The sequence below is a fragment of the Micropterus salmoides genome, unplaced genomic scaffold, assembly GCF_014851395.1.
Source record: "Micropterus salmoides isolate LMB-PRFRI ecotype aquatic unplaced genomic scaffold, ASM1485139v1 Ms_hic_scaffold_23, whole genome shotgun sequence".
Classification (NCBI taxonomy): Eukaryota; Metazoa; Chordata; class Actinopteri; order Centrarchiformes; family Centrarchidae; genus Micropterus; species Micropterus salmoides.
The window spans coordinates 10549144-10574799 of NW_024041484.1; the positions used below are offsets into that span (position 1 = coordinate 10549144).

General features: G+C 40.6%; 1 protein-coding gene across 1 annotated transcript in view; it reads left to right on the forward strand.

Annotated features, from left to right (window-relative positions):
• Window positions 1–2193: 2193 nt before the first annotated feature.
• LOC119918287 (protein phosphatase 1H-like) overlaps window positions 2194–25656 on the forward strand; it is a 31528-nt gene continuing 8065 nt past the window's right edge. Inside the window, exons 1-6 of the mRNA XM_038738933.1 lie at window positions 2194–2737; window positions 9581–9770; window positions 12997–13368; window positions 17333–17445; window positions 17584–17668; window positions 23727–23845. Coding sequence (XP_038594861.1) covers window positions 2502–2737; window positions 9581–9770; window positions 12997–13368; window positions 17333–17445; window positions 17584–17668; window positions 23727–23845 — 1115 coding nt within the window. The 5' untranslated portion in view covers window positions 2194–2501. The remainder of the gene's footprint in view (window positions 2738–9580; window positions 9771–12996; window positions 13369–17332; window positions 17446–17583; window positions 17669–23726; window positions 23846–25656) is intronic.

Sequence of the window (25656 nt, forward strand, 5' to 3'; positions counted from 1 at the left end):
AATATGTGCTACAGAGAGAAGTCGCTCTAACAAAACTAAAAAGATGTTCTTGCCACTCTTGGGAAAAAGCCTTCAAAGAGATTACCAACATAAATCTTTCAAGTACTTCCAAGATGATCTCAGGTTATTTGATAGTCTTGATGGCAGTTCATCACTGGTCAACACAGGTAAACCGGGGCATTCTAAAAGTCTGCGTGGCATGTACCAACAGAGACCCTGCAGTGCAGCTGCATGAGCAATACTTCTAATTGTGGATTGCTTTCAGGAGCTTATCTTCTTCTAACAAGAAGATAAGCTCACCGTTGTGTGTTGTGCAATGCCAACAAAGCACAAGACCATGAAAGACAAGAAAACTGATTACTGCCACTCTCAGTTTCAGTCTGAACAAAACTGATTCTTGGAGTTCATGGCCTTAAAAACAGATCTTTTCATTATGTAAACACAGAAGAGTTTAATCTCAAGGATGAAGCCTCTGAAAAAAGAAAAACCACCACCCAGTTACCCTTGTGCCACAAATAGAGTATCCAGCTTTATTATCATTGTTGTGACAACCAGAAATCAATAGGCACACACAAACGAACAATTGGCAATGAACTAGTTTGCATTAAGCACTTCCTCTGAGCTTCCTCTAAATGTTAGTGAGGTAGAACTTTACAGTATTGATATGACCTAGACCTGGAGCAAATATTAACAAATGACCAATTGATAAAAGAGCTATTTATTTTCTTCAGAGTTCTTGTTAATGTTTCCCTGAGGAGCACTATGTGGTTTCCTGAATAAAAAATCCATTGGTACATTGCAGAGTCATTGGATTATCAGTTGGTAAAACCATCTACCTTTGTGTAATGGCTCTATCTACTGGGATTCAGTGTGTATTACAGTAACTGCCATTTCCCCACAGTCACGACATGTACTTTGCTGTGTTTCTATGTGATGATAATGGCATTATACAAGTTAGTAAACCTTCAATAATCAGTAGTGGGTTTTCAATTATAGTGAGCTACCAAGTCTGCAGTCCTAATTGTTGGTAATTCGTTAATAAAGACACACAGTTGTCATTTTACGGCCATATAAGTTATCAAGTCTGCAGTTTTTACTCTAAGAGATTCCTTCACTGGAATCTTATGTCATGCTACATTGAGGGGTCTTCCAGGTACAGTAAAGACACTTTCTGAAGTTATGCTGCAGGGTATACGTTATAAACCCTCTATAAGTAGTTGCTAAATAAACGTACACTCATTGGCTTTTGAAATAGGCCAAATTAGAGTGCTAACAGCATTATTATGTTGACTTCTCAAAACGTGATTAATATCCTAGGGCCATAATTTTAAATGTGTCCTCTTACCAATAATATCCCTCTTGGCTGCACAAGTCCTTTCCTTCCAGTTGATTAATTAAATCCCTGTTGTCATCAAACGGCAGTAGAAATGATTCTGCGCTCTCTGCACTCTATATTTGGATGGATGTGCTGCGCGTAATTACGCACGGGTCAGCTCATATCTTCAATAATTTATCAATATGTTAATATCACAAAATAATAGCTAACCCGATCGTGAGTTTGTCTCCACACCAGACTGGCGAGCTATTCAGAGAGTGAAATAATTTAAAGGAGGCTATAATGGACGCCCTCTGGGTTTTGTTTCATGGCAACCGTTATGTAAGCGTCCAGGGTCAAGTGATATGTTGTAATATCTCGTTTAGATAATTTGACAGTATAGTGGAGGCCTACCGGACATCTCAGCAGTGACAGCGCAGACTGCAGAGCAGGAAATGCGTCTCTTTCACTGTGAGCTTCTTGGCCCCTTAGCCCCAGGAGATTTCCGTGGGTTTCTACAGCCTGTATAATGCACTAGGCCTGACTTATGTTTAACCTCCTGTCAGCCGCTGTAAGCTTCTCATGCTGCGCTGTAAGAGTTATCAATCTCTGCACAGCCTGCACTGCAAAAAATATCAGCCTCCCCGAGTCATTTAGCCCACCGACCCTCGGACATTCCGTTAACAAAGTTATAGCAAAGTTATAACAGAGTAGCAAAGCAGTTTTTTAAATCTCACATCACTAGACATTTTTTTTATTATTATTTTATGATTTTTAAATTCAGTCTTTAAGTAGATATTGACCTATGCTTGGAGACCACACAGGGAATAAACATTTCTTGCAGTGTGCATCCATGGTTGCGTCACATGACCCGTTAATCTTGTGTGTATTTCCGCGTTCCCGACGATCGCGCCGTTATCAATGACTGTCCATGGGGTTGTGCAGGGCTTTATCTAAAGCATCATTGCTGTTTTCAGCGTCCTCCCTTGCAGCTGCGGCTGTTGTCTCCCGTCTGAATGAATGACGCTTTAACCATCTGAGGGCCTCCTCCTCCTGCTGCGCCTCTTATTCTCCATCGAGCCTGTCGTCGACCAGCTTGGCCGAGCTGGGGGGCAATCCGGGGAAAGGGAGCCGCGGCGCCGCGCACCGGGCGACGGACGCCCCGCCGCCGCGACGCGCCACCAACATGCTCACCCGGGTCAAGTCCGCCGTGGCCGGGTTCATGGGTGGAATCGTGACCGGGGGCAGCTCCGGTGGAGGGGGGAACACCGGGTCCGAGCTGCCGCTGAAATTCCCATATATGAGACCTCAGTTCCTTGGACTGTCCCCGGATGAGATCGAGTGCTCCGCGGACCACATAGCCCGGCCAATCCTCATCCTGAAGGAAACCAGGAGATTACCGTGGGCCACCGGATACGCTGAGTAAGTAACCCGACGGCAGCTGCCCTCAAAGCTGCTCCTGTTTTCAAAGTTGTCATCACAGTGGCATTTAATGTAAAGCATCGGCGTTGAGTCTTTGGATTTGCTCCCTATAAGGTACAAACATACAGGTATATCTGCACATTCTTAGGTCTCTTTCAAATGAAAACTCCTTTTGCGTGCAATTGCATACATTGCATCACATTCACATTGCGTGCTGTTAGAAATGGATGACAGCATTCATGGTTGTCACGTGCAAGAGGATGATGCGTCTTGTCCCAGCAGCAGCTGGGTATTATCTACAACTTTGCTCTACTTATGGCTAGCTGTGTATCAGACTGTGATTGCATGTTAGTAGCATCTAGATATACTGCAGCAAACCAGTTCAAAAAGATGCAAACTTATTTTCTGGCTTGGCTTACCTGACTCCAGATTGCTGACTAGTCCTAAATGCAGTTAGGTGAGGAGTTTGTGGCTGTTTATGCTGATTCCACAAGCATTTACTGTCTCTAAAGCTCGCCAACAAGCAAACTATATATACTGTCTCACAAGGTAATATTTTAGCATCGTTGTACAGTTTGTGTTGCTGAGATGTGTTGTTCAGATCTGCCTTGAGAAGAGTGCAGGATGTGACAGATAGTTACAGAAGTGCAAAAGTCCTAAGTGAGATTTGTTTAGCACTTTATTTTGGATGGAGTGGAATGACGGTGCACCACCACTGTCACATTCATTAAGGGAAGTTTCAGTGTGAGGCAGGCAGAGGTTCATTAATAGCTTGGGTATATGATAGTTGACTCCCCATAACAAAGGCACAACATGCAACCTGTAACTTGATGTTCATTAGCATACAGCACCTCTACTGACTTCATCATTAGTAGAATTAATGCACAGGGAGTTGCCATGTACTGATGAAAGGTCATCTCAGCAGTGAAGTGAATCACCAGGACATGGGCATGGTGCAAGACATACTACTGTCACTTACTGGGCATGTAAGTGACTGCAACAAGAAGTTAAAACGACTTTAACTTAAATGCCAGGAGTCAGTGTGTTTCCTATCATTATTTAACCACTACTGTACATGGCACATGGCATAGCAGGGATCCCATTGTGTGCTACATTATTTTTAACACAGTAACTCAAAAACAAAACATGACAGACACATAAAACCTGCACCACAGCTTCGCCTACACAGAAAACGTGGTATGATTCGATTTGTTATTGATTACTGAGGGAAAACTGTCAGCTCAAAAGTGTTGTAAGTCTCTCTTTCCACCCTGATACCAGTAATGGTGTGTGCTTAACATTTCACAATAATTTACACTGAATCTTGAGTAGTTACCAAGGAACAAATCAGGAACCAACTTCCTAATTAATCAAGTAGGCCTAGATAAAGATAAAAACCATTATCTGATAAGTGTTCCTAGATATCTGTGGATCAACCTCCTTTACGTCCTCATTATGTAAATATCAGCTACTATATTTGTGGCCCCTTAGATACAGTGGTGTGTCATACTGAGTTGCTAGTAGAAATATTCCATTTCTTCATGATTGCTATACCAATACATGCCATTTCTGTGACCTATAGTGCATCGTACATTATGAACCATGGCAGAACAAAATCTTTCATATTCAGGTTGTAAACACTGGGTTATGTTGACTTTTTCCACTCTTGATGCAGTTTTGTATTTTTAATAGTGAGAGCAAGAGTTATCCCTCAATATGTATTTCTGCAAGCACACTATTCCCCAATCACCATGAATAACAGGCTTAAAATAACAGTTTAATTAAAGTGTTTACATGGAGTTTGCAGGATTGTTTGTTAATCGGGTCAGTGGGCACATCTTCCTTTCTTTCTCTCTCTTTAGCACACACGCACATTCACAGCACACTGCTACTCAGAGCAGGGAAGGAGTGCCTCTTTGGGACCGGTGTGGTTAATGAGTTCAGCTCCTATCAGCATTTATCTGTAATTAAAGCCTCCTCTGTTGTCATTACAGCTCTCACTTCTTCCACCTTTCACACTCTACATTTTTCTGGTCACAACAAAAGCAGCACAACAAAAGTCAGGAATTGACTACTCAATACATTTTTTTAAAAGGTTGATCCAAGACCATTCAGAGTCATAGTCAAATCTTTTGTTGTAGTGCTGATAATTGATTGCCCAAACCCCTCCCTGAACTGTGATTGTTCAATCAACCACATCTAGTTTATACTTCAGCAACCCCAGCCATACCCGTTACGAAAGAAGGCATCATGTTCGTTCGGTTCGACTATATCCTAAAAACGTTCTCTCTTGAAACTGTAAAAGCGAAACATACTGTTTGAATATGAAAATATAGACAATAAAACATTAATCTAACCACTATCTGAAGTATTTAAGCTGATAAGCAGACAAAGATATACAGCTTTAGCCTCAGCGTTTTAGCACAAAATCATGCATGTAGCCACCAAGTGCTTATTTACCATTTTACAAGGTTCTCATATTCTCGGCAAGCGGAATCAATAAAACAGTCGGAGATTGATTGTTTTCAACCAATTATGGAGCTAACATTAGCTTAATTAGCTAGCTAGCTATAGCTGATAAAATCTGCCTGCGACCGTTGTTTTTTCAGATGGCAAAATTAACATCACACAAATTAGTAGGTGATTTTGTCTACCCCAGTCTGAAACCAACAAACCATTGTTTCACTTTAAACAGTTCCTTTGTAACTCCATATTGAAGAAGATATCTAAACTTGCCATTCTTACATTCTATTCAGACTCTCCCATTTTGCTGTTGTATTTCTTATCTCTTATATTCAGGTGGCAGTCTAATCCTGACCAAAACCTGCAAGAAAAAATACAAAATTTGGACTTTTTGAATGATGCTTTTAGTATTTCACTCATAACCCTTTCACTGTTATTGTTCCTTTGATGTTCAGAGAGGCAAAGCTATGAACCATTGTGCTTCGCCAAATAATTATCACATCCTTGGGGCCAATGTCTGGACCAGAATCTCTTGCCGAGAGGGTAGAGAAACAAAGAGGGCATAAGATGTCTGACAATGGAGAGGAAAATTAGGTTTTGTTCCTAATGGGGGAAAAGCTAATTGTTTTGAATGAAGCAAAAATTTGATTGGCAGGGAAATGAAATGACTCTTGCAAATGGTGAAATGAGGACAAAATTGGATGCAAGAGCACTTTCAACCACACACACACACTATAGCACCAGCTGCACCTACCATGGAATAGAACACAGAATGATCCGCAATTGATTTAACCCGTTAAATCCATTTCAGTCGTGAAGGATGATTATTGTTTTTGATAATAGTTCTTACATTCAGGGTTCAAAAGTTCATATGAACATTGTAATCTTTGCGTACACATTATTGTGTTCATTGAAAGCAAATTAGATGAAGCAGACAAAGGCTTCCTGGACCTCTGTGTGTCAATGTAGTGTTTTATAGCCGAGGTCATTTTCAACTATAATTGTGGGTGCAGCTGTACCATGTTAGGTTTGAAAGCAGAGCTGAGTAATCACGGTGAAGACCAGCACTCTGGACGTGATGGCTTTTATACTATGCATGTGTGGTGAATGACACATCATTACCAAAGCAGTGCCAATTTTAGCTCAGGAGCCCTCGATACCGCAAGACTTAGCATGGCGTCCAGTTCCATTGTTGACACAATATTGCTTATGGGCGTTATTAGCACTTGAAGTACTTCATCAAACGTTGCAGTGCTGTGTGAAGCTTCTTGCCTGTTGCTGCCATTAGTAGTTGTCAGTTTGCAAATATGTATAATGCAGGTTTCTGATTTATGTACAGAAGAGAAATTGGATTTGAAGTGCCGTATTATCCCCACTGTTCCAAAAACCCCAGCAGAGGCTAATTAACCATGTTTCAGTGGAGCGTTTTAATAGTCTGAATGTAGTTTAGAAAGACCTTGTTTCTGCATCCTGTAAAATGTTTACTGATCAGACAAGAATGCTGTTCACATTTTAAAAGATATAATTGACAGGGGTCCATGGTTATGGGATTTCCACTGCAGTCCATAACAGCAAAATGGCCAAACAAATGTACACTTTAAAATACAACAGCCTTTATTGATTTGGTAGTCTCTTAGGTACCTTCTATCTCTCTTTCTTGAAACCTGGAGAGTATCCACTCAGTTGCAAGGCTTTCAAGACAATATCTCTCTCTTTCTCTCACTCACCCCACCTCTCTTTGTCTCTTTCTCAAATTCAAAAATGCTGTATTTGAGTAAATGGTTATTGGCCATTTTTACAAAAGCAAGTATGCAGCACAAAATAAAAACAATGTAAACAATGAAAAATTAGACTGTACATAAATATTTACATACTAATTTACAAGCTGCCAGTAATGCATAAACTGTCACTTTTGCTAAGAATCTCTGTGCTATGTCTTGCTGTTTCTTCATGACCCTGTCCCTATCTTTCTCTTTCTATATACGGTTATCAAGCATCTAAGGCAGAAAACCAGACGTGCTGCCTAGTAGAAAACATCCACAATCTGTGTCTATAAATAGGCGTGCCAATTTCTCAACTCTCACACGCGTTCACAACACCCTCCAGAGATGTCTGACAGACTTGCCAGTCTCATTGGAGCTGTCTCCAAAATCAAATTTTTTCAATATTTATTGGTAGCCCAATTACATTAGCTATGTAATTGGTTTGGAGTTTGGTGGGGTTTAGCAACCAAAGATAATTACATCTTACAATTTAAAACAAGACTAAGAGACTTAGTATTGGGGGGGTTGTGTACCAATCTGCCCCCCTCAGTGTATAAATAAAATATATATATATATATATATATATATATATATATATATATATATATATATATATATATATATATATAAAATTGTATCTGGTCACAATGCAGGCAGAACAGAGAGACAGGGGGAGGGAGAGGCATGCTGAAAGCAATGGCCAGACAGGGACATCATGCTCTGGAGATACAGATGACCAGGCGAGAACTTAGGCCAACATGTCAGGGGTAAAGACATCTGGTAATAAAAGCAGAAATTTCAAATTAAATTGATCATCAAGGTCAGTAATTGTTCATCTTTTTAAAATAATGATATCTGGTCACAATGTAATTGTCTAATTGGTTGGTGTGTTTAACGTCAGTAAACAGTAAGCGTGGCAGCTAGCTACTGTCTTGGAGAAATCACAGGCTGTTTGTTTAGATGTCAATTTACATGGTCATTGTAGTTGTCAAAAATATGTTCTTAATGCGCAAATTTTCATGTACAAATATATGGAATTTTTTCCCAGAGGGACTGCGCTCATCTGGACCCCACCAATGTCTGTAGGGTTAGGGTTAGGGGTAATGCCCCTGATACATCCATGCTAGTGGCTCTGAGAGTGGTGCTTTGAGCTAAACGTTAACATCAGCATGCTTAGATGTTAAGCAGGTATTATATTTACTATGTTAACCATCATACTAGCATGCTAACATTTGCTTACCACTAAACACAAAGTAGAGCAGAGTCTGATGTAAATGTCATTAGTTTGCAGGTATTTGGATATAATACAAGGTATTGGACAAAACTATTCTTGACCTGATGATGGTGTTAATGGCATTGTTACAGTTCATCCTGTGGGACATAGGGGTGACTGATAATCAGTCAGGTATTTTTGTGATATTGATGTTCTTGATGATATGACAAAATGCTGAAAAAAGAACTCACAATAGCCATTGAGCTCTCCTCGTGGGATTTTTGGTAGTTTGGGAAGTTTGTTGTATTTCCCTCTTTTGTTGTTAGTCTTCTTGCACTTCTTACGTATTACTGTGGTTTGCTGGACATATGATTTCATATATATTTTATAACCAGACCACTTCCACACTACTGAAGTCGCTCCCCTTTTTGGAACAAACCCCCGAGGTGTCAGTAACAAGGTTACTTTCGCTTTTAGCCTCACTTGTTGTTGCAGTATGTACGAGAATGACGTCTATATATCAACAAGCCATTATCTTGCCATAATTTTGCTATTATCACGATATGATTTTTTTTTATCATAGTAAAAACTATATAAATATATACAGTATATATCAACGATTTGACATGTCACACCCTAGCGGGTCATATACGCATGTCCATACCAAATTTTGTGACTATTGAATACTAAGAACACATATAGCCTCATGGTGGTACTAGAGGACTAGAGGGTATCTGATGAGGGATGGGGTCAAAATTGTCATCAAGTGGTGAAATCTGGAAAATAAAAGAGAAAATAGGGACATCACTTTTATAAAAACCACACAGTTATTGTGTGGCTGTCCTTAGTCGTTGCTGGGTTACATGTCTTCTTGGTGCCATCTCTCTCTGTGATCTGTCATAAGGGACAAAGGATGAATAAGACACACACACAGATTTGGGCATGCATGTATAGTCACACACTAACAAAGACTTCTAATTTACCCAGAAGCGACTGTCCTGATGCATCAGGATTGTCGCTTCTCCCAGCAGAGCAGTACCACAAATGAGCTCTTCTGTTTCATCTTCATCAGGGACATGAAACATGCAACGCCAGCTGCTTTGCTGGGTGTACAGAAACCTCAGGCTGTGGTTCTGACTAATTGTTGGGATCCTGCCGTGAGCCATAATAACCATGAAAGACTGCAGTACTGTTTCATCCAACAAAACCACAGCTGTCAGACTGCGAAATCATAGCAAGTGGTACATCTGTTGCTTGTAACAACATTTTTAATGAAAAAAAATTAATGCCAAAAGTATGTTGCCATATGTTATTTTTTATATAATACGCTGAATGGCTCTAGACAAGCTAACAGTGCAAGCCTAAAATATGAGTTAACCTGTATACATCACGCTCCTGTTTCAGGGTGATTAATGCTGGTAAAAGTGCGCTGAATGAGGACCAGGCCTGCTGCGAGGTGGTAGTAGCGAGAAGGAGGCCAATGAGCTACTGCCCTGCCTCCACGCCAAGCAAGACCCCCACGGCCAAGAGAAGGAACTCCCTGCCCAACGGAGAGGGCCTGGGCCTCCGTATGGACCACGGGAAGCTGGGAGAGGTAAGAAAACACATACACACTCCATTGTACTGTACATGATACATTTATAAACAGTTTTGCTCACAGGCATACACATGCATAAACAGGGAGCAGTGACCTAACTAGTGGAGCTACTCGGCAGTAAACAGTTGGAGTGTACGTTCACAAGTACTGTATACACAGAGCTGGATGTGCAAACCTGTGGTGTGTTTAGTTGTGGTATGTAGCGTGAATCTCATTTTGAAAACAGGAATGGTAGAGAATGATGGTCTGCAACTAACATTTATTTTAATCACTGAATAATCTCCAGGTTATTTTCTCAGTTGATCAATTTGTGAAAAATGGCCATCACACTTTTCCCAAAACCTGAGGTGACATCTTCAAATCGCTTGCTTTGTTTGTTGCACCAATAGTCCAAAACTCTGTGATATTCAATATCTCGGACATTAATATCGATTTAATACATGCAAATTGTGACAGCCACTCTGGCCAGGATACAACACACAAATGTTTGTCATGTACATCTATTCAGTGGCACCTCCGCAAACAGGCCAGCCATCACAAAAACTGTGAGAACTGTTGTATCAGAGGAAGCAGTCGAGACAGATTTTTGAGCACTTCATAGTACTGAATCTGCCCCGTTAAAGGTACATAATGACATCGTTCGGTCTGTCGACTCTGGCTAGTGCCATTTTAGTCCTATTTGATTTGGAATTTTATTAAATCGCCTGGAGGGAAAAGTTGGTCTACAGGGCACAGTGTTAAAATGATGTACCTCCTACCTGAGAGAAAGAATTTTTACTGTTAGAATGGGAAATTGTTCATCTTCTCCTGTTGCTATTAGATGTGGCAATGCTCAATTTTAGGCCCTCTCTTATTTTCACTATAGATGCTTCCCCTTGGTACTATTTTTGTGAAGTACAATATTTTCACTGTTACGTGGATGACACACAGTTCTACATACCAGTTACACTTGACAGCACACACTCTCTGAAAAACCTCTTAAACTGTCTGAACGATATCAAAGGCTGGATGGCAAGGAACTTCCTTCAACTTAATGAAAACAAAACTGAGGTAATTCTATTTGGCCTTCCAAGTTCTGTCACTAGCTTGAGCAATTTGCTTGGTCCCCCTTGGTCCTTCTCACGCCTTACAACTAAAGGTGACCGGCCCTTTTCTGTCGCTGCCCCAAGGCTTTGGAATAGTCTTCCATCTAATATCAAGTCCTGCCTACCACTGAGAACTTCAAATCAAATTTAAAGACCTACCTTTTTTCTCAGGTTTTTATCTGATCCTGTCCTTTATTTTTAATTTTTAATTGTTCTCTCTCACCATTTTAACCTGATGTTATTTATTTCTTTTTAGCTTTGAATAAAATTTTCACCCAGTACTCCATATTCATATTGATTTGTATTGGTGTACTAGTGTTGTATTGTGTATTTAGAAACACAATGGTATATACTTTCTGTTCTTTTGTTCGTTTGTATTTGTATTTGTGTGTGTCGTGTACTTGGAAAGCACTTTGGGTCAACTGCTGTTGTTTTTTAAATGTGCTATTGCTATATAAATAAAGTTGACTTAACTGGACTTGACAGATTGTAACTAACCCTGCCCTAATGTCACTGGAGAGTTCATTCAGAAATCCATAAAGTTGTGTCCAAAGTAATTTGTTTCCGAGGTTACACCCTCTGCGCTTCGTGGGAAAGCTTGTAGGTGATAAGTTTTGCTACAATTTTAATGGGGAAAATCTATCTACACAAACCCAACCTAGTAAACGTATACACTTTGCTTCGAATAAGCTTCAAACTTAAAAACAAACTACATGTAACTGACGTTGGTTTTGTGGTTAAGTTTGCTGCCAGCAAGCCTTAGCTGAAATTACAGCAGAAAAAAAACAGCTTTCAAGGTCAGGTAATGACGTGCAGAATGACGAGCAAAGACATGACAAAGGTGTGAGAGGGAGCATTGCCTAGGGAGAGAAATGAATAGAGAAGGAGGTTCGACCGCTGCAGCTCCCCCACACCACTGGACGGGATGAGTCATGTTGTTTTCTCCTGGGTCTCTTCTCTGGGTCCCAGAGATGACTCATGTACTACACATTCAGCAAGCAGCATAAGTCATTTAGCTTTATGTTTTTCTTTGCTTTCAGATGTGTATTGTGATTTTTTTTTTTTGCCCTTTTTGGCTCTTTTGCTGGTCCTGCCTGTAGTATGCAGACTTTCCACTGTAAATGTCCAGTGTTTTGATCAGTAGGCGATAAAATGAGAGGTGCTGCCATCCCCCTTGTTTGCAAAATCACCCCCTTGTTAACCTGCCATCCCCCCTCTCCATCCCCTTGTAGCAGGGAAAGTGCAGGGGCAGATTAGTTGAATATGTAAGTTTTGTCTGCCTGACTTATTGATCTTTTATCTGACTGAGGTTTGTGCAAGTTAGAATCTATGGCCCCCGACCATGGCTCTGAAATATCATTGCCTAACTGTGCTGTGTATTGATAAATCCAAGGCAAGTCCGTGGTGCTGAAGTAGTATTTGTAATTGCACCTTTTTCTCTCAGTACAGTACAATACCCAATTATTGTAGCCTATATACTAATAGAGTGACAAGTAGCACTGTGTAAATTAACTTAAAAATGAGCAAATCACAGACTGGTTTTGGCTCCTGTCCCTTGTAAATACATGGAAAATGTATTTTGTTGCTAATGATGTAAAAAAATATCATGAGTTAACAAAAAGGCCAGCTTATATGTCATAAAGGGAATTAACTTTTTTCCAGTTACAGACAGAAAAAATCTGTTACATCTGGATGTGGTTTAAGTTTAGATGTTTCTAGACCACAGCCACAAATTTATCTTTTTCTTCTTGTGTATGTTAAAATGAGTCAGATATTTTTAAATAATATTTTTTTATATGTAAGGATTTCTGTGGCACGCTTCAGACTCCATGGAGTCCACAGACTCTGTTTAACCGAAACTCCATTGGTGAATTCGGCTTCACAGTAAATAACTGATGCTGAGTGCTGATCTTCTTTTAGATCCTCTCTATGGAAACTCTTATCTGACAGTGACAGACAAATGGTGGGTGGTATACTGTATGTGAAGAAATGCTAAAAAGATATATTCCCTTTATCATTTTTGGCATGATTGTATGGTCAGATGTAATTATGTTTAATTCAGCTGTTAATTTCCTTTGTAACTTTGTGCTGTTGAACTTGATATGAAATCAACATTCTTTTTGTATATGTGTCTGCAGGACAGTGAAGGACTTGTGTTCCACTACTGGGCCTTGTTCGACGGCCACGCTGGTTCCGGTGCTGCAGTTGTCGCCTCTCGCCTACTACAGCACCACATCGCCTGCCAGCTCCAGGCCGTCATCGAGATCCTACGCAACCCAGCCTCCCTGCCTCCAACCGTCCTGGGCGAGGAGCCCGACAACAACCCCTACCTCCAGGGAAACACCCCAGGCCCTCACCGAGCCCTGAACCGGGCCGCTTCGCTGCGTGGGGCAGCCGGTGCGGCAGGTTCCCCGTGCAGCACCCCGCCTCCACCGCGCTTCTTTACTGAGAAGAAGGTCCAGCATGAGAGCTTGGTGATAGGAGCCATAGAGAACGCCTTCAAAGAGATGGTGAGAGACAGGTGCAAGGTTATGTTACCACTCATCCTGACTGATTGTTCCTGAAAGCTTTCACACTCACTGGAAATCACTCTGTATTGCATCATTACTTAACATTTTAGGATTTTGGCTGAGACTCTTGTATAGAGAAATGTACTGTGAGGTTGCAGAAAGGTGTTCATTGTCCTCCTGCAGGGATCAGCGGTCAGTTACAGACTGTCCTGTCATCAACCCATTATCAGCGTCTGTAGCACCAATACTATTTTCTCCTCTAGTCTAAGTTATTCAGAAGCACAGGTGTTATTAATAAGAAGCTATGGATGCATTCCGTGTTACGATTTGTGGTGTGGAGAAGGTTGGTGGACCCAAATGCAGGACGCATAACAGAGGAGGTACAGTTCAAAAGGGTTTATTAACAAACTAAAGGTGAGCACACTTACAATGAGTGGCTGAGTCCAAGTAATCCAAAACAAACACAGCCCAAGCAAACAAGGTAATCCAACTGAAAAACCAGAACCAGAAACTACAGAAACAACAGGGTACAGTAGTGATGGCAGTGCGACACTGAAGCTTTGTTACACACTTCAAACCCCTGGACTACAATCCTATTGAACCACTGCTTCAAAGTTTGCTTTGGTGCGAAAACAAAATCACGTGATGTGACATTCGAAGCAGCAACTTCTTCACTTACTGAATGAATCACCGACTGGTTTGCGGTCCAGTCACGTGATTCACTGGGCACTGCCTCGATCATCTCGAAAGCTTTGAGTGTTTGTGCACCCCATCTAACACATTCACCCCCTGTCATAGTTACACAAGCACATCCAACCTGCCATATTTCCCAGCACTCTCAATAACAAAATACATGCATTCATCAATGTTTATTTGAACGTGATGTTCAGTGTTAATGTGTGTGCATCAAAGAATTTTCAAAGTAAATATACTTTAAATCCAAGGGTGATTAAAGCAAAGATGCTTTATAACTAATAAAGTCTTTTCTACAAAAGTAAAGTAGTTTCTCCAGCACTGCTCATCAAGGGGCGTGCGTGTATGTATTTAAAAGCCTCCTGTCCACCAGCTAGCCTGTCTAATTTGTATGCAGCCTTGAACTTCGCCAGGAGAGGTCACTGTAACTGAAGCTTTGAGTAATGAACCCATTTCCGAAACAATTGGCTCAGGTGGTTCGATGCTTCACAAAAGCTTAATTTGCCCATCACTAGGGTACAGGCAGTGAATGACGAGCAATAACCACAACACGAGACAGAGCGTCTACACGTTACAATGACCGGACAGGAAATGAACAGAAACACCAAATATTTATACACAGGGATAAACGAGCAGGGCGGGAGCAAAACAGGTGACCGGGATCAGGGCTAACGAGGCAGAGAGACAGCGGGGGAAAACAGACAGCAATAGGGCCATAGGGAAACTAATAACCAAGAAGAAACAGAATATTATAAATAACTAACCCAGGACATAAGTAGACAGATAACAAATATACAAATAAACTACAACTAACGGGGAAAACAGACCGAACTACAATTAAACAGAACACAGAGCAAACATGGACAAAACAACACAGAAGTTTACAGACCAGAAGTAAACATGAATTAAAGCATAAGACTAAGAACTAAGACAAAGAACTAAAACACAGGACTAAGAACTAAGATAAAAGACAAGACATAAACAACTAAGGACATGGAACAAGAGAAACAGAGGCAAATAGAAAAACACATGAAACATGGCAAAAACAGATAAATGCAGGAAAAAAAAATACAATTCAAACATAACCCAAAACCAAACTTATAACATTCCGATTACATGAACAAGTTTCACGGTCGTCATATTGTGCATTTTGACTGACTGAATGGCTTTCTGGGACACTAAATGTAACAGCACCATTGTTATGTTTAGGGCTGTCCCCGACTAAGGATTTACATACACAGAATCGTCAAGTCCTGCCAACAGTCGACTGATAGTCGAATCATGTGTGTTTTCCAGCCAAACTGAGGCTTTTTGGAGAGCTCTCTCTCTCTCCTCTTGCGTGCATGCCGTGCGGCCGACAAGTAGATGCACGTCGCGGTTCCTCGTGGGTCTATTTCAAGTTGCCGGGTATTTTAAAAATTTAAAATATTCTTTGTGTGGTTCATCAATGGTGATAAATTATCCGAAGGTCCCCCGGACGCAACTCAGCACAACACCAGTGAAGATGGGGCTCAGTATCTTCAGCAAGTGTTCCTCTTCCGCCACCACACACGCTAGCCTACACATGCTCATTGACGATCCAGGGTTAGGGTTACAATTTAGGATATATTTACGCGCATTTAAAAACATTTATTGAAAGTTTTATTATTTTTAAATGTTTATTTACAGCATTAAACGTTGAAATGTATATTGTAATAGGCTGTATATTAACTTATTGTGAGAAAACTGGTAGTTCTATGTAAAATCAGATGTTGGGCACCCCCATATCGGCAAAATTGCATGATCCTTGTTTCGCTGCGAAGCTTCGACTGTGAGATTGACAGCCAATCTTCTGGGAAGGCTTTCTACAAGATTTTGTAGTGTGTATGTGGGAATTTTAGTTTGCTGTCATAACATGACGTATGCTGCACTTGTTCTCACACTGATATTCTGACCTGAGGACTAAAAGGCATGTATATTCACCAGTGCACACACACTTGATGCACACAAAGATTTTCAGACCACAGCCTTTAGCATCTCTATTTACACTTTATTTAGACATCTGGCCTCAGAGAGCTGGCTTATTCATTGATGACTCCTGGCTAAAAGCCACTCAACCATACACATGCACATTAAACAGTGGATTTCTGTTGCTTTATCTAATTCAAAGGCAGCATCTGACTAAATATAATTTGCTTTTTAATTAAAGGCATTTTGCAGAATTTCTTGTTCATTATTGTGGAAACACCTGCAGGGCAATCTACCTTTTTATGTTACCTAATGGATCCCAAATTTTTTAATTCATACAGGAATCTGCAGTCCATATCTTATCGAAAAAATACTCTTTTTTAACATTGAGTTGTGTGTGTCCTTGTTGATATCCTCCACTGTTTTGTTTTGTATGCTTCTTTTAAATTGCTATGAGGAAACATGCCTGTAGCAGCCAAAGTCTGTGCAATATTACCACTAGATGGCAATGGAAAACAGCCCACACTGTTCAAGCTAGACCCTGTGGTACCCAGATTCTAAAGATCACTGTAAAAGCGCCTCTTAGATCAATCCCCACCACCCTCTCCATATTGAAAAAAGAAGCACTTGCACTGGATTTAAAATTGTTATGCTAGGAGATTATCACTGCATCAGTAAAGCTGTGGCCTCTGTAGAAGGAAGACGACCTGCAGTAAAAAAAACTGCTCATCAGAGTTTTCTGTCTGCAGGCTTTCTGAAGAAAAATTTATATATTCCTGTTGTAGAAGATTTGAGAAAAAAGCATAAAAGGTGGGGTTTGAGTAACAAATTCATAATAAAAAGCATCATGAAATTGAGGAGAAAATAACCCAGCCCCCAAGTGTGTGCACTGTGCATGTCTGCATGTATGATCAGTGAAGACGAGATACAAGCCGTCTCACATATCGCAGTCTGCATTATTCATGCGCAACAAGTTCTTGTTTACTGACACACAGTCAACGAGAGGTTCAGGTCAAACCGATCGATAGTCTACATCGATGCCCACACGTCGCCTGTCTTTCTAAAATGCTGATCAGAATTTCTGTATCCGATTATTTTCCTCTCTCTCTTATGGTCTTATAATCATATTTGTGAATGTTATTGAATAGAAGGCTTGCAGTGTGGATTTTGACTTTACTGACATTTCTTAATTTTTACTGTCACATGTGGGTAGTTTTTTTTGTTTGTTTGTTTTGTTTTTTTAAGCTTTTTTTCTGTTGTCTTCTTAAGCGATGTATCATTAAAGATTGACAAAACTCCCTCTCTGTATCTGTCCCTTTCCCAGGATGCCCAAATTGAGAAGGAGAAGCAAGTCTGTAACATCACAGGAGGATGTACAGCTCTCACTGTGGTTTACCTGCTAGGGAAACTGTACGTTGGGAATGCAGGTGACAGCAGGTGTGTATGTAGTATATGTAATAAATATGTTTTAAGTGAAGCTCTTGCATGCACCCCCTCCTTGTTACATTCCCTGAGCCAAGAAGAATGAAAGGTTGCTTGTATATTACTTTTCCAATGTTCGGTGTGCGTCTGCAGGGCTATCATCATTAGAAACAATGAGATCATTCCCATGTCGACGGAGTTCACGCCAGAGTCCGAACGACAGCGACTCCAGTTCCTGGTAAGAAAATCTGCATAAGTCTTTTGTCTAGTCTTTAGTCAACCTGCAACCTGTGCAACTTGAATCTTGACAAATATATATGTAATAAGGTTAGTCACACAAAGACATGTAAGCCTAGCTGAAACTGCACACTCTGTACACACAGTCAGGTTTAGACAAAGATACATCAAAATTTATTTTAAAATCACTTAATTTAAGTTTTATTTAAAGTGCAAAATCACCAAAAGAAAAGTCCTAATACACTTTACAAAGTACACCGAAATAAAATACAAAGGAGCATGATAAAATCCAACGTAAATATAGGAAGCACATGATAAAACATAAGATAAAATACAATCCGAATAATATCAACCAAATAAAATAATAAAAACGATTTAATAACGTTTAAATTCGATTTCTCAGGGAGCCAGTGTAGAAAGGCTAGAACAGGAGAAATATGCTCTCTTTTCCTGGTTCTTGACAGAGCACAATGCTGCAGCATTCTGGATCAGCTGGAGAGGCTTAAGAGAGTTAATTGTGCTGCCTGCTTGTAGAGAATTGCAATAGTCATGCCAGGAAATAATAACTTTATTTATATAGCACTTATCAAACAAAAGTACAAAGTGCTTTGCAAAAGACATAGGGTGAATAAGGGCACATAACACCACTATAAAGATAAAATAAGTGAGGACAATGCAAGATACAAAATACAAATGAAAAAGAAATGGAAATCACAAGTAAGTAAAACAGATTGACTATAAACATAAGACTAATAAATGCGTGTTTTTCTGCAGCATTTTGGGACAAGATGTTCCTGATTTTAGCAATATTATGCAAGTCAAAGAAGGTAGTTCTTGAAGTTTGTTTAACGTGCAGGTTGAAGGACATGTCCTGATAACTCCCACTTCCTCATGGTGGTGCTGAAGGCCAGGGTGATGCCACCCAGAGTAACAATGCCATTAGATAATCTCAAAGCTGTTTGGGCCCAAGTAAAATAACTTCAATTTTGTCTGAGTTCAGCTTTAAAACATTACAGGTCATATAGGTTTTGACATCCTGAATGCACTGTTGAAGTTTGGTTAACTGATTGGAATCATCCAGTCTGATATAAATATAGCTGAGTATCATCAGCATAGCAGTGGACATTTATGGCGTGGTTCCTAATAATGTTACAGAGAGGAAGCATATATAAGGTAAAAAAGGATTGGTCCGAGCACTGAACTTTGCTGTACTCCATGATTAATGCTTGTTTGCATGGAAGACTCATTATTAGCTTGTACAAATTGAGAGTGATCGAATAAATAGGACTTAAACCAACTGAGGGCCGATCCTTTGATGCCAATAAAATTTTCCAGTCTCTGTAATAGTATGTAGTGGTCGATGGTATCAAAAGCAGCTCTCAGATCTGACAAGACAAGTACAGAGACAAGTCCTTTGTCTGATGCCATTTGTAACTTTCACGAGTGCCGTCTCTGTGCCATGATGTCCTTTAAACCTTGACTGGAAATCCGAATTTGAATAAACTACCAAATACTAATTAAATTTTAGAGCTTATTTTAAGTGTATCAATATAAACTACAAAATACAGCAGCCATGACATGTATCAAAATAAACTACTAAAATCACTGCCATGAAACCATTTTGCAAACCTTGTATCTATCGGCTTATTTGATCTATCCCTTCACCAGTGCACTGACTCTGTTGCTTAAGTGGACTGTGTTTGAGAACAACAGCTTTTCTCTGCTTAATTAGTCATGCGATAAATCTGACAAACAGTTAACAGATGAAATATTCACATATCCCTGTGATCACCAAGAAGAAGGTTAGTTTTAAAGTCACCAACAGTTTAATGTTTAGCTTACAGTTTCCTAATGACTCATAACTGAATCCTGATTTAGTTAGTTGGCGTTTGGTGAAGGGCCTACTAAGCAACATCTGAGCTAGAACAAACATGTGTGGTGGATTGGTTGACATCCTGCAGTTTAATTGCATTGCAGCACAACATTGTTAATGACAATAAGGTACAGGTGTGTGTGTATTAACAAGTTACACCATCTCATGGCATTACAATGTTGTACAACAACTCTGAAATGCATTTTATTTTGTGCACAACCGACATTATGTAAATTGGTAAATGTTTTAGCCTAGGCTACTAAAATGAACAGGACTTAACAGGAACTGTTGTGAATTTATTCCAAGAATCGATGGAAATATGACAACCTACACGTTTCTCTCCTCAACCTTTTTCTTCAGGTCTCGATAAATTTTTTGTTTTGATCCCAACACATCTGGGCAAGTTACTGAGTAGGCACCAGTAAGAGGCAGCATATATGATGTCATCACATAGAAGTATTTTACAGTATTTTTAAATGTGTATGTGTGTATATGTGTATATATGTATGTATGTATGTATGTGTATATATATATATATATATATATATATATATATATATATATATATATATATATAGTTGTCTACTCCGCAGTAACAGACGATTTAGCGAAAGAAGAAAGTAATACAGACCAAGAACCACACAGGCTTTTTTCATTGACCGACAACGAAGTTACTGAAAGTAACACGGGAGTACGAGAGACGGCGGCGGAAAACAGACTGGGAGTTGTCGCAAAGTAAATACAGCGACATGCACAGTAGGCTAGGCTAACTGTTAAGTGTTATTTACACAGTACTTATATTTTAATAAAAATACCAAAACTAAAACTCTGTAAATCATCGTGTTTTTGCTTTGCATGACTGATAAGACCGACTCACAAAGCCAAATGTGAGTGTGTGTCATCGTTTTATAAAGTCCTTTGTCCACCTGGTCTGTAGCGTTTTCAAACAAACATCTTCTGATTCACCGTTTTAATCTGGACGGGAGATGGAAACGTAGCAAAAGGTCTCCATTTTTGTAACGAAAACAGAGAGAGAGATGCAGTCAGCTGATTGAGTGGCACCGCTCTTTGCATTAGGAAACTCACACTGAAGGATCAGTCTCTCTCTGCCTGATGCGCTGTGTCTATTAAACTCCAGTTGCGGGTGGCATGTGAGTGAGATGAGCACAGCTGCGACAGTTTCACATGATGGCTCCTGCGTGTTGCTCCACTTGTCTGATTGCTGCTCAACTGTAATTGTAAATGAGCGTAGTGAAATCATTTTAGCTGCCGTTGAAAATTTGTCTGGCGAGTATTGCATCATCTGATCGGCTTTTCATATCGGCCTTTTTAGCGACCACCGATCAAACTAATTAAAGCCATTATCGGCCGATTATGATCGGTGACCGATCGATCGGAGCACCCTTAAAATATATAGATATAGATATAGATAGATATAGAGATATACTCTGCTCAAAAAAATAAAGGGAAGACTTAAACAACATGGTGTAACTCCAAGTCAGTCACACTCCTGTGAAATCAAACTGTCCACTTAGGAAGCAACACTGATTGACAATCAATTTCACATGCTGTGCAAATGGAATAGACAACAGGTTATAAATTATAGGCAATTAGCAAGACACCCCCAATAAAGGAGTGGTTCTGCAGGTGGTGACCATAGACCACTTCTCAGTTCCTATGTTTCCTGGCTGATGTTTTGGTCACTTTTGAATGCTGGCGGTGCTTTCACTCTAGTGGTAGCATGAGACGGAGTCTACAACCCACACAAGTGGCTCAGGTAGTGCAGCTCATCCAGGATGGCACATCAATGCGAGCTGTGGCAAGAAGGTTTGCTGTATCTGTCAGCGTAGTGTCCAGAGCATGGAGGCGCTACCAGGAGACAGGCCAGTACATCAGGAGATGTGGAGGAGGCCGGAGGAGGGCAACAACCCAGCAGCAGGACCGCTACCTCCGCCTTTGTGCAAGAAGGAGCAGGAGGAGCACTGCCAGAGCCCTGCAAAATGACCTCCAGCAGGCCACAAATTTGCATGTGTCTTCTTAAACAGTCAGAAACAGACTCCATGAGGGTGGTATGAGGGCCCGACGTCCACAGGTGGGGGTTGTGCTTACAGCCCAACACCGTACAGGACGTTTGGCATTTGCCAGAGAACACCAAGATTGGCAAATTCGCTGTGCTCTTCACAGATGAAAGCAGGTTCACACTGAGCACATGTGACAGACGTGACAGAGTCTGGAGACGCCGCGGAGAACGTTCTGCTGCCTGCAACATCCTCCAGCATGACCGGTTGGCGGTGGGTCAGTAATGGTGTGGGGTGGCATTTCTTTGGGGCGCCGCACAGCCCTCCATGTGCTCGCCAGAGGTAGCCTGACTGCCATTAGGTACCCAGATGAGATCCTCAGACCCCTTGTGAGACCATATGCTGGTGCGGTTGGCCCTGGGTTCCTCCTAATGCAAGACAATGCTAGACCTCATGTGGCTGGAGTGTGTCAGCAGTTCCTGCAAGAGGAAGGCATTGATGCTATGGACTGGCCTGCCCGTTCCCCAGACCTGAATCCAGTTGAGCACATCTGGGACATCATGTCTCGCTCCATCCACCAACGCCACGTTGCACCACAGACTGTCCAGGAGATGGCGGACACTTTAGTCCACGTCTGGGAGGAGATCTCTCAGGAGACCATCCGCACCTCATCAGGAGTATGCCCAGGCGCTGTAGGGAGGTCATACAGGCACGTGGAGGCCACGCTGAGCCTCATTTTGACTTGTTTTAAGGACATTACATCAAAGTTGGATCGGCCTGTAGTGTGGTTTTCCATTTTGATTTTGAGTGTGACTCCAAATCCAGACCTCCATAGGTTGATAAATTTGATTTCCATTGATAATTTTTGTGTGATTTGGTTGTCAGCACATTCAACTATGTAAAGAAAGGAGTATTTAATGAGATTATTTCATTCATTCAGATCTAGGGTGTGTTATTTTAGTGTTCCCTTTATCTTTATTTTTTTGAGCTGTGTGTGTGTGTGTGTGTGTGTGTGTGTGTGTGTGTGTGTGTGTATGTATGTATGTATGTATGTATGTGTATATATATATATATATATATATATATATATATATATATATACACACACACAAAATATGGAACCATTTTCATCAACCCTATTAAATACAAATAACAAATGTTTTTGTTTGTTTTGTATTTTAAATACATGTATCATAAATATTGTCCATCCCTGCACTGCACCTGAACTCTATTTTGTTTACCAGAGAAACGGGATTGGCCAGTTTCTCACTGTGTTCACACAACAAACAACACAATCAGCCAGGCATTTGAAGTACCATCAATTTCCTATAGAGCTGTGCAACAGCTCAAATAAGCTTATCAGCTGAGAATAGCCGGCTGTGATTGACCTTTTTATAGTCAGTGGCAGTAAGCAGTGACTCATATTTCTGCACTTTCATGTTTCCTTTTGATTTCATGAATAAATGTCTCAAAGATGTTTGGATAAACAGTTGGCTCTTTAGTCAGAAGACATGGAAAGCTTACTACCAAATGTGTCTTTCTGCATAGACATCCTGTGCAGATATATAGGTACAGAATCATATATTAAGAAAGCGTGAAGTGGAGCCTGACCGATACATTGGCATGACTGATTATCAACCCATTTTACCTTTTACCAATCACTGGTTTCTGCATACATGTCTGACAGTAAATAACAAGACATTGCAGCACAGAAATGTGGAGATATGTGTGAGGTAATAATTGAACAGTGTCTCCATTGCATAGTTTGTCCACTAGAGAGCAAGTTTATTTTTCAACTGTATAACATCTGGCTTAGTACAATCCTTAATGACATGTATTTGTGTTATGTAAAAGAAAGCAAGGAACCGGCCCTACTAGTTGCTTTTATTTGAAGTTTCCAACCTAGAACACTGAATGCACATACAGGACGAGCACTCACGCATTTATTAAATCCTTAATAACAAACACAGACATTTTAGGCTCTGTGTGGGTTTTTTATTTCATATACTATCAGCCTCAAAATTCCCAAATGAGTCAGGCTCATACAGAGTGAAGGGACACTGGGCCAAAACAACAAAGTGATGGAAAATAACTTTCATTTTATCTGCAAATCTGCCACACATTAAGCTGCTTGACTGACTTAAAGATCATTATTGTCTGTCCTCCAGGGTTTTATGCAGCCTCACCTGTTAGGAAATGAGTTCACGCACCTTGAATTTCCCCGGAGAGTTCAGAGGAAGGAGGTGGGCAAGAGGATGCTCTACAGAGATTTCACCATGAATGGATGGTGAGTCTTCCCCCATCTTTGTAATTTTCTTCTTTACACACACTTTCACTGAGCATCCTCAAAATGTGACCGGCCTCACCATGAATCATACCTGTCAAATCATGGTGTGAAATGAAAACAGCTGATGTTCTGGGTTTGCAAACTCCAGCCCTCTCCAGCTGCATCCACCTAAAACGTAACAATCTGATGAAGATTTCATTAGTCCGAATCTCTGCTTCTCTCCCTCCCTTACTGCTGCTTGCACTCTTCTATACGGTGAGAGCTGAAGAGACCAGCAGAGAACTAATGAGGGAGCAGCTGAACCTGATATGATATAATGATACAGCAGAGATGGTTCTGTATGTGCGGCATTATGTGGGTTAGCAAGGCACCATGCTGTTTGACTGTGGCTGCAGTGGAAGCCAGTAATGAGATGTGCTTTTACTGACACTCTCACTCTCACTCACTGACACACAGAGGCACACATAGCACTGTGTGTTGCAATGTGTGATTTATATTTCACCATAAGACCACCCCTCAGGCTCTCAGGAGCATAAATGTGCCAGCCAGGATGTGCCACTGCATGGACTACTGTTTCTCTTCCCATGCAAGCAAGATTGAAGTTCATTACAGGCACAGATACAATAAAAAAGTGTTTGCAATGATAACAAAACAGAACCTTTTAAGCTAGCACTAGAGAAAGAGCTATCAATCTGTCAATCCTTTCTGTGTCCAGGCCGGGTGAGGTTTCCTGTGCTGAGTCAAATTAAGATATATCTTTCTCTCTCTCTGTGAGAGAGAGGAACTGCAGAGTTGGAAAATAATTCTGTGTGTTTGTCACAACGAGCGACCCATTTTTATTTCCATTGTTAATGTAGACTTAGGCCTACTTATAGGAATATTGATTATAGCAGCTTTAAATGTGTTTTTCATTTAACAAAATAAACCAAAGTTCTCAAAGGTAAACCAACTTTGTGTTGAACCACCGAATCTTTTATCTCGGCTGTCCATCAGACTCTCTTAAACCTTTATTTAGGCTATGTTGACATGATACCCTGATGTATAGACCACTCTGCATGCGTGTGTATGTGTCAAATTTAAATCTCAGATTTCCTCAGCTTGTAGATTATCCTGGGGTTCAAACTAAGGCAGTTGGAGAATACTTTTGAGGTATTTGAGAAAACCTAGAGATGAATAATGATTTTGCTTTTGGTTGCAATGTTTTGTTTACTGCAAGCAGTTACTTCTAAAATACCCTTAAGCAAGGACGTATTCATGTGGAGCTCCTCAAGGGCCAAACTGCTGATCAGACTTTCTCATAGCCCAAGGTGATGTCTTCAAATTGCTTGATTTGTCCAGCCAACAGTCGAAAAGATGTTTAAATACTTAAAAGAGACGAGCAGTAATACCTCACAAGTGATTAAAAAGTGAATAGTGAATGTTTGGCGCTTGACCTCCCAAATAAAACAGTGGGAAGATGAATTAGTGTAGTGCGTTGTTGTCTCTCTATCAGAGGTGCGATGTTTAATGAGCAGGGAGGATAGGATGGCTGACGAATGAAGAGGTTGTGTCTCCACCTCTCCAGCACAAAGGCAAAGAGCCAGACAGAAAGTGTTTGGGTCGGGAAAAGTACACATCTCGGGTAAGAGACCAACAAATTGGCGGAGAGAGACACGGACTGACAGACGTGGCAAACCCTGTTCAGATATGAAGCCGTTTGAAGTTGATATTTTCCACTGACTGGTGATGCCAAGTCTAATCTGGCTAGTTTAAGTACGTCAGCGTCAGGCATGGAGTCTTTCAGTCTGACATCAAAGCTGTGTGTTTTCAGA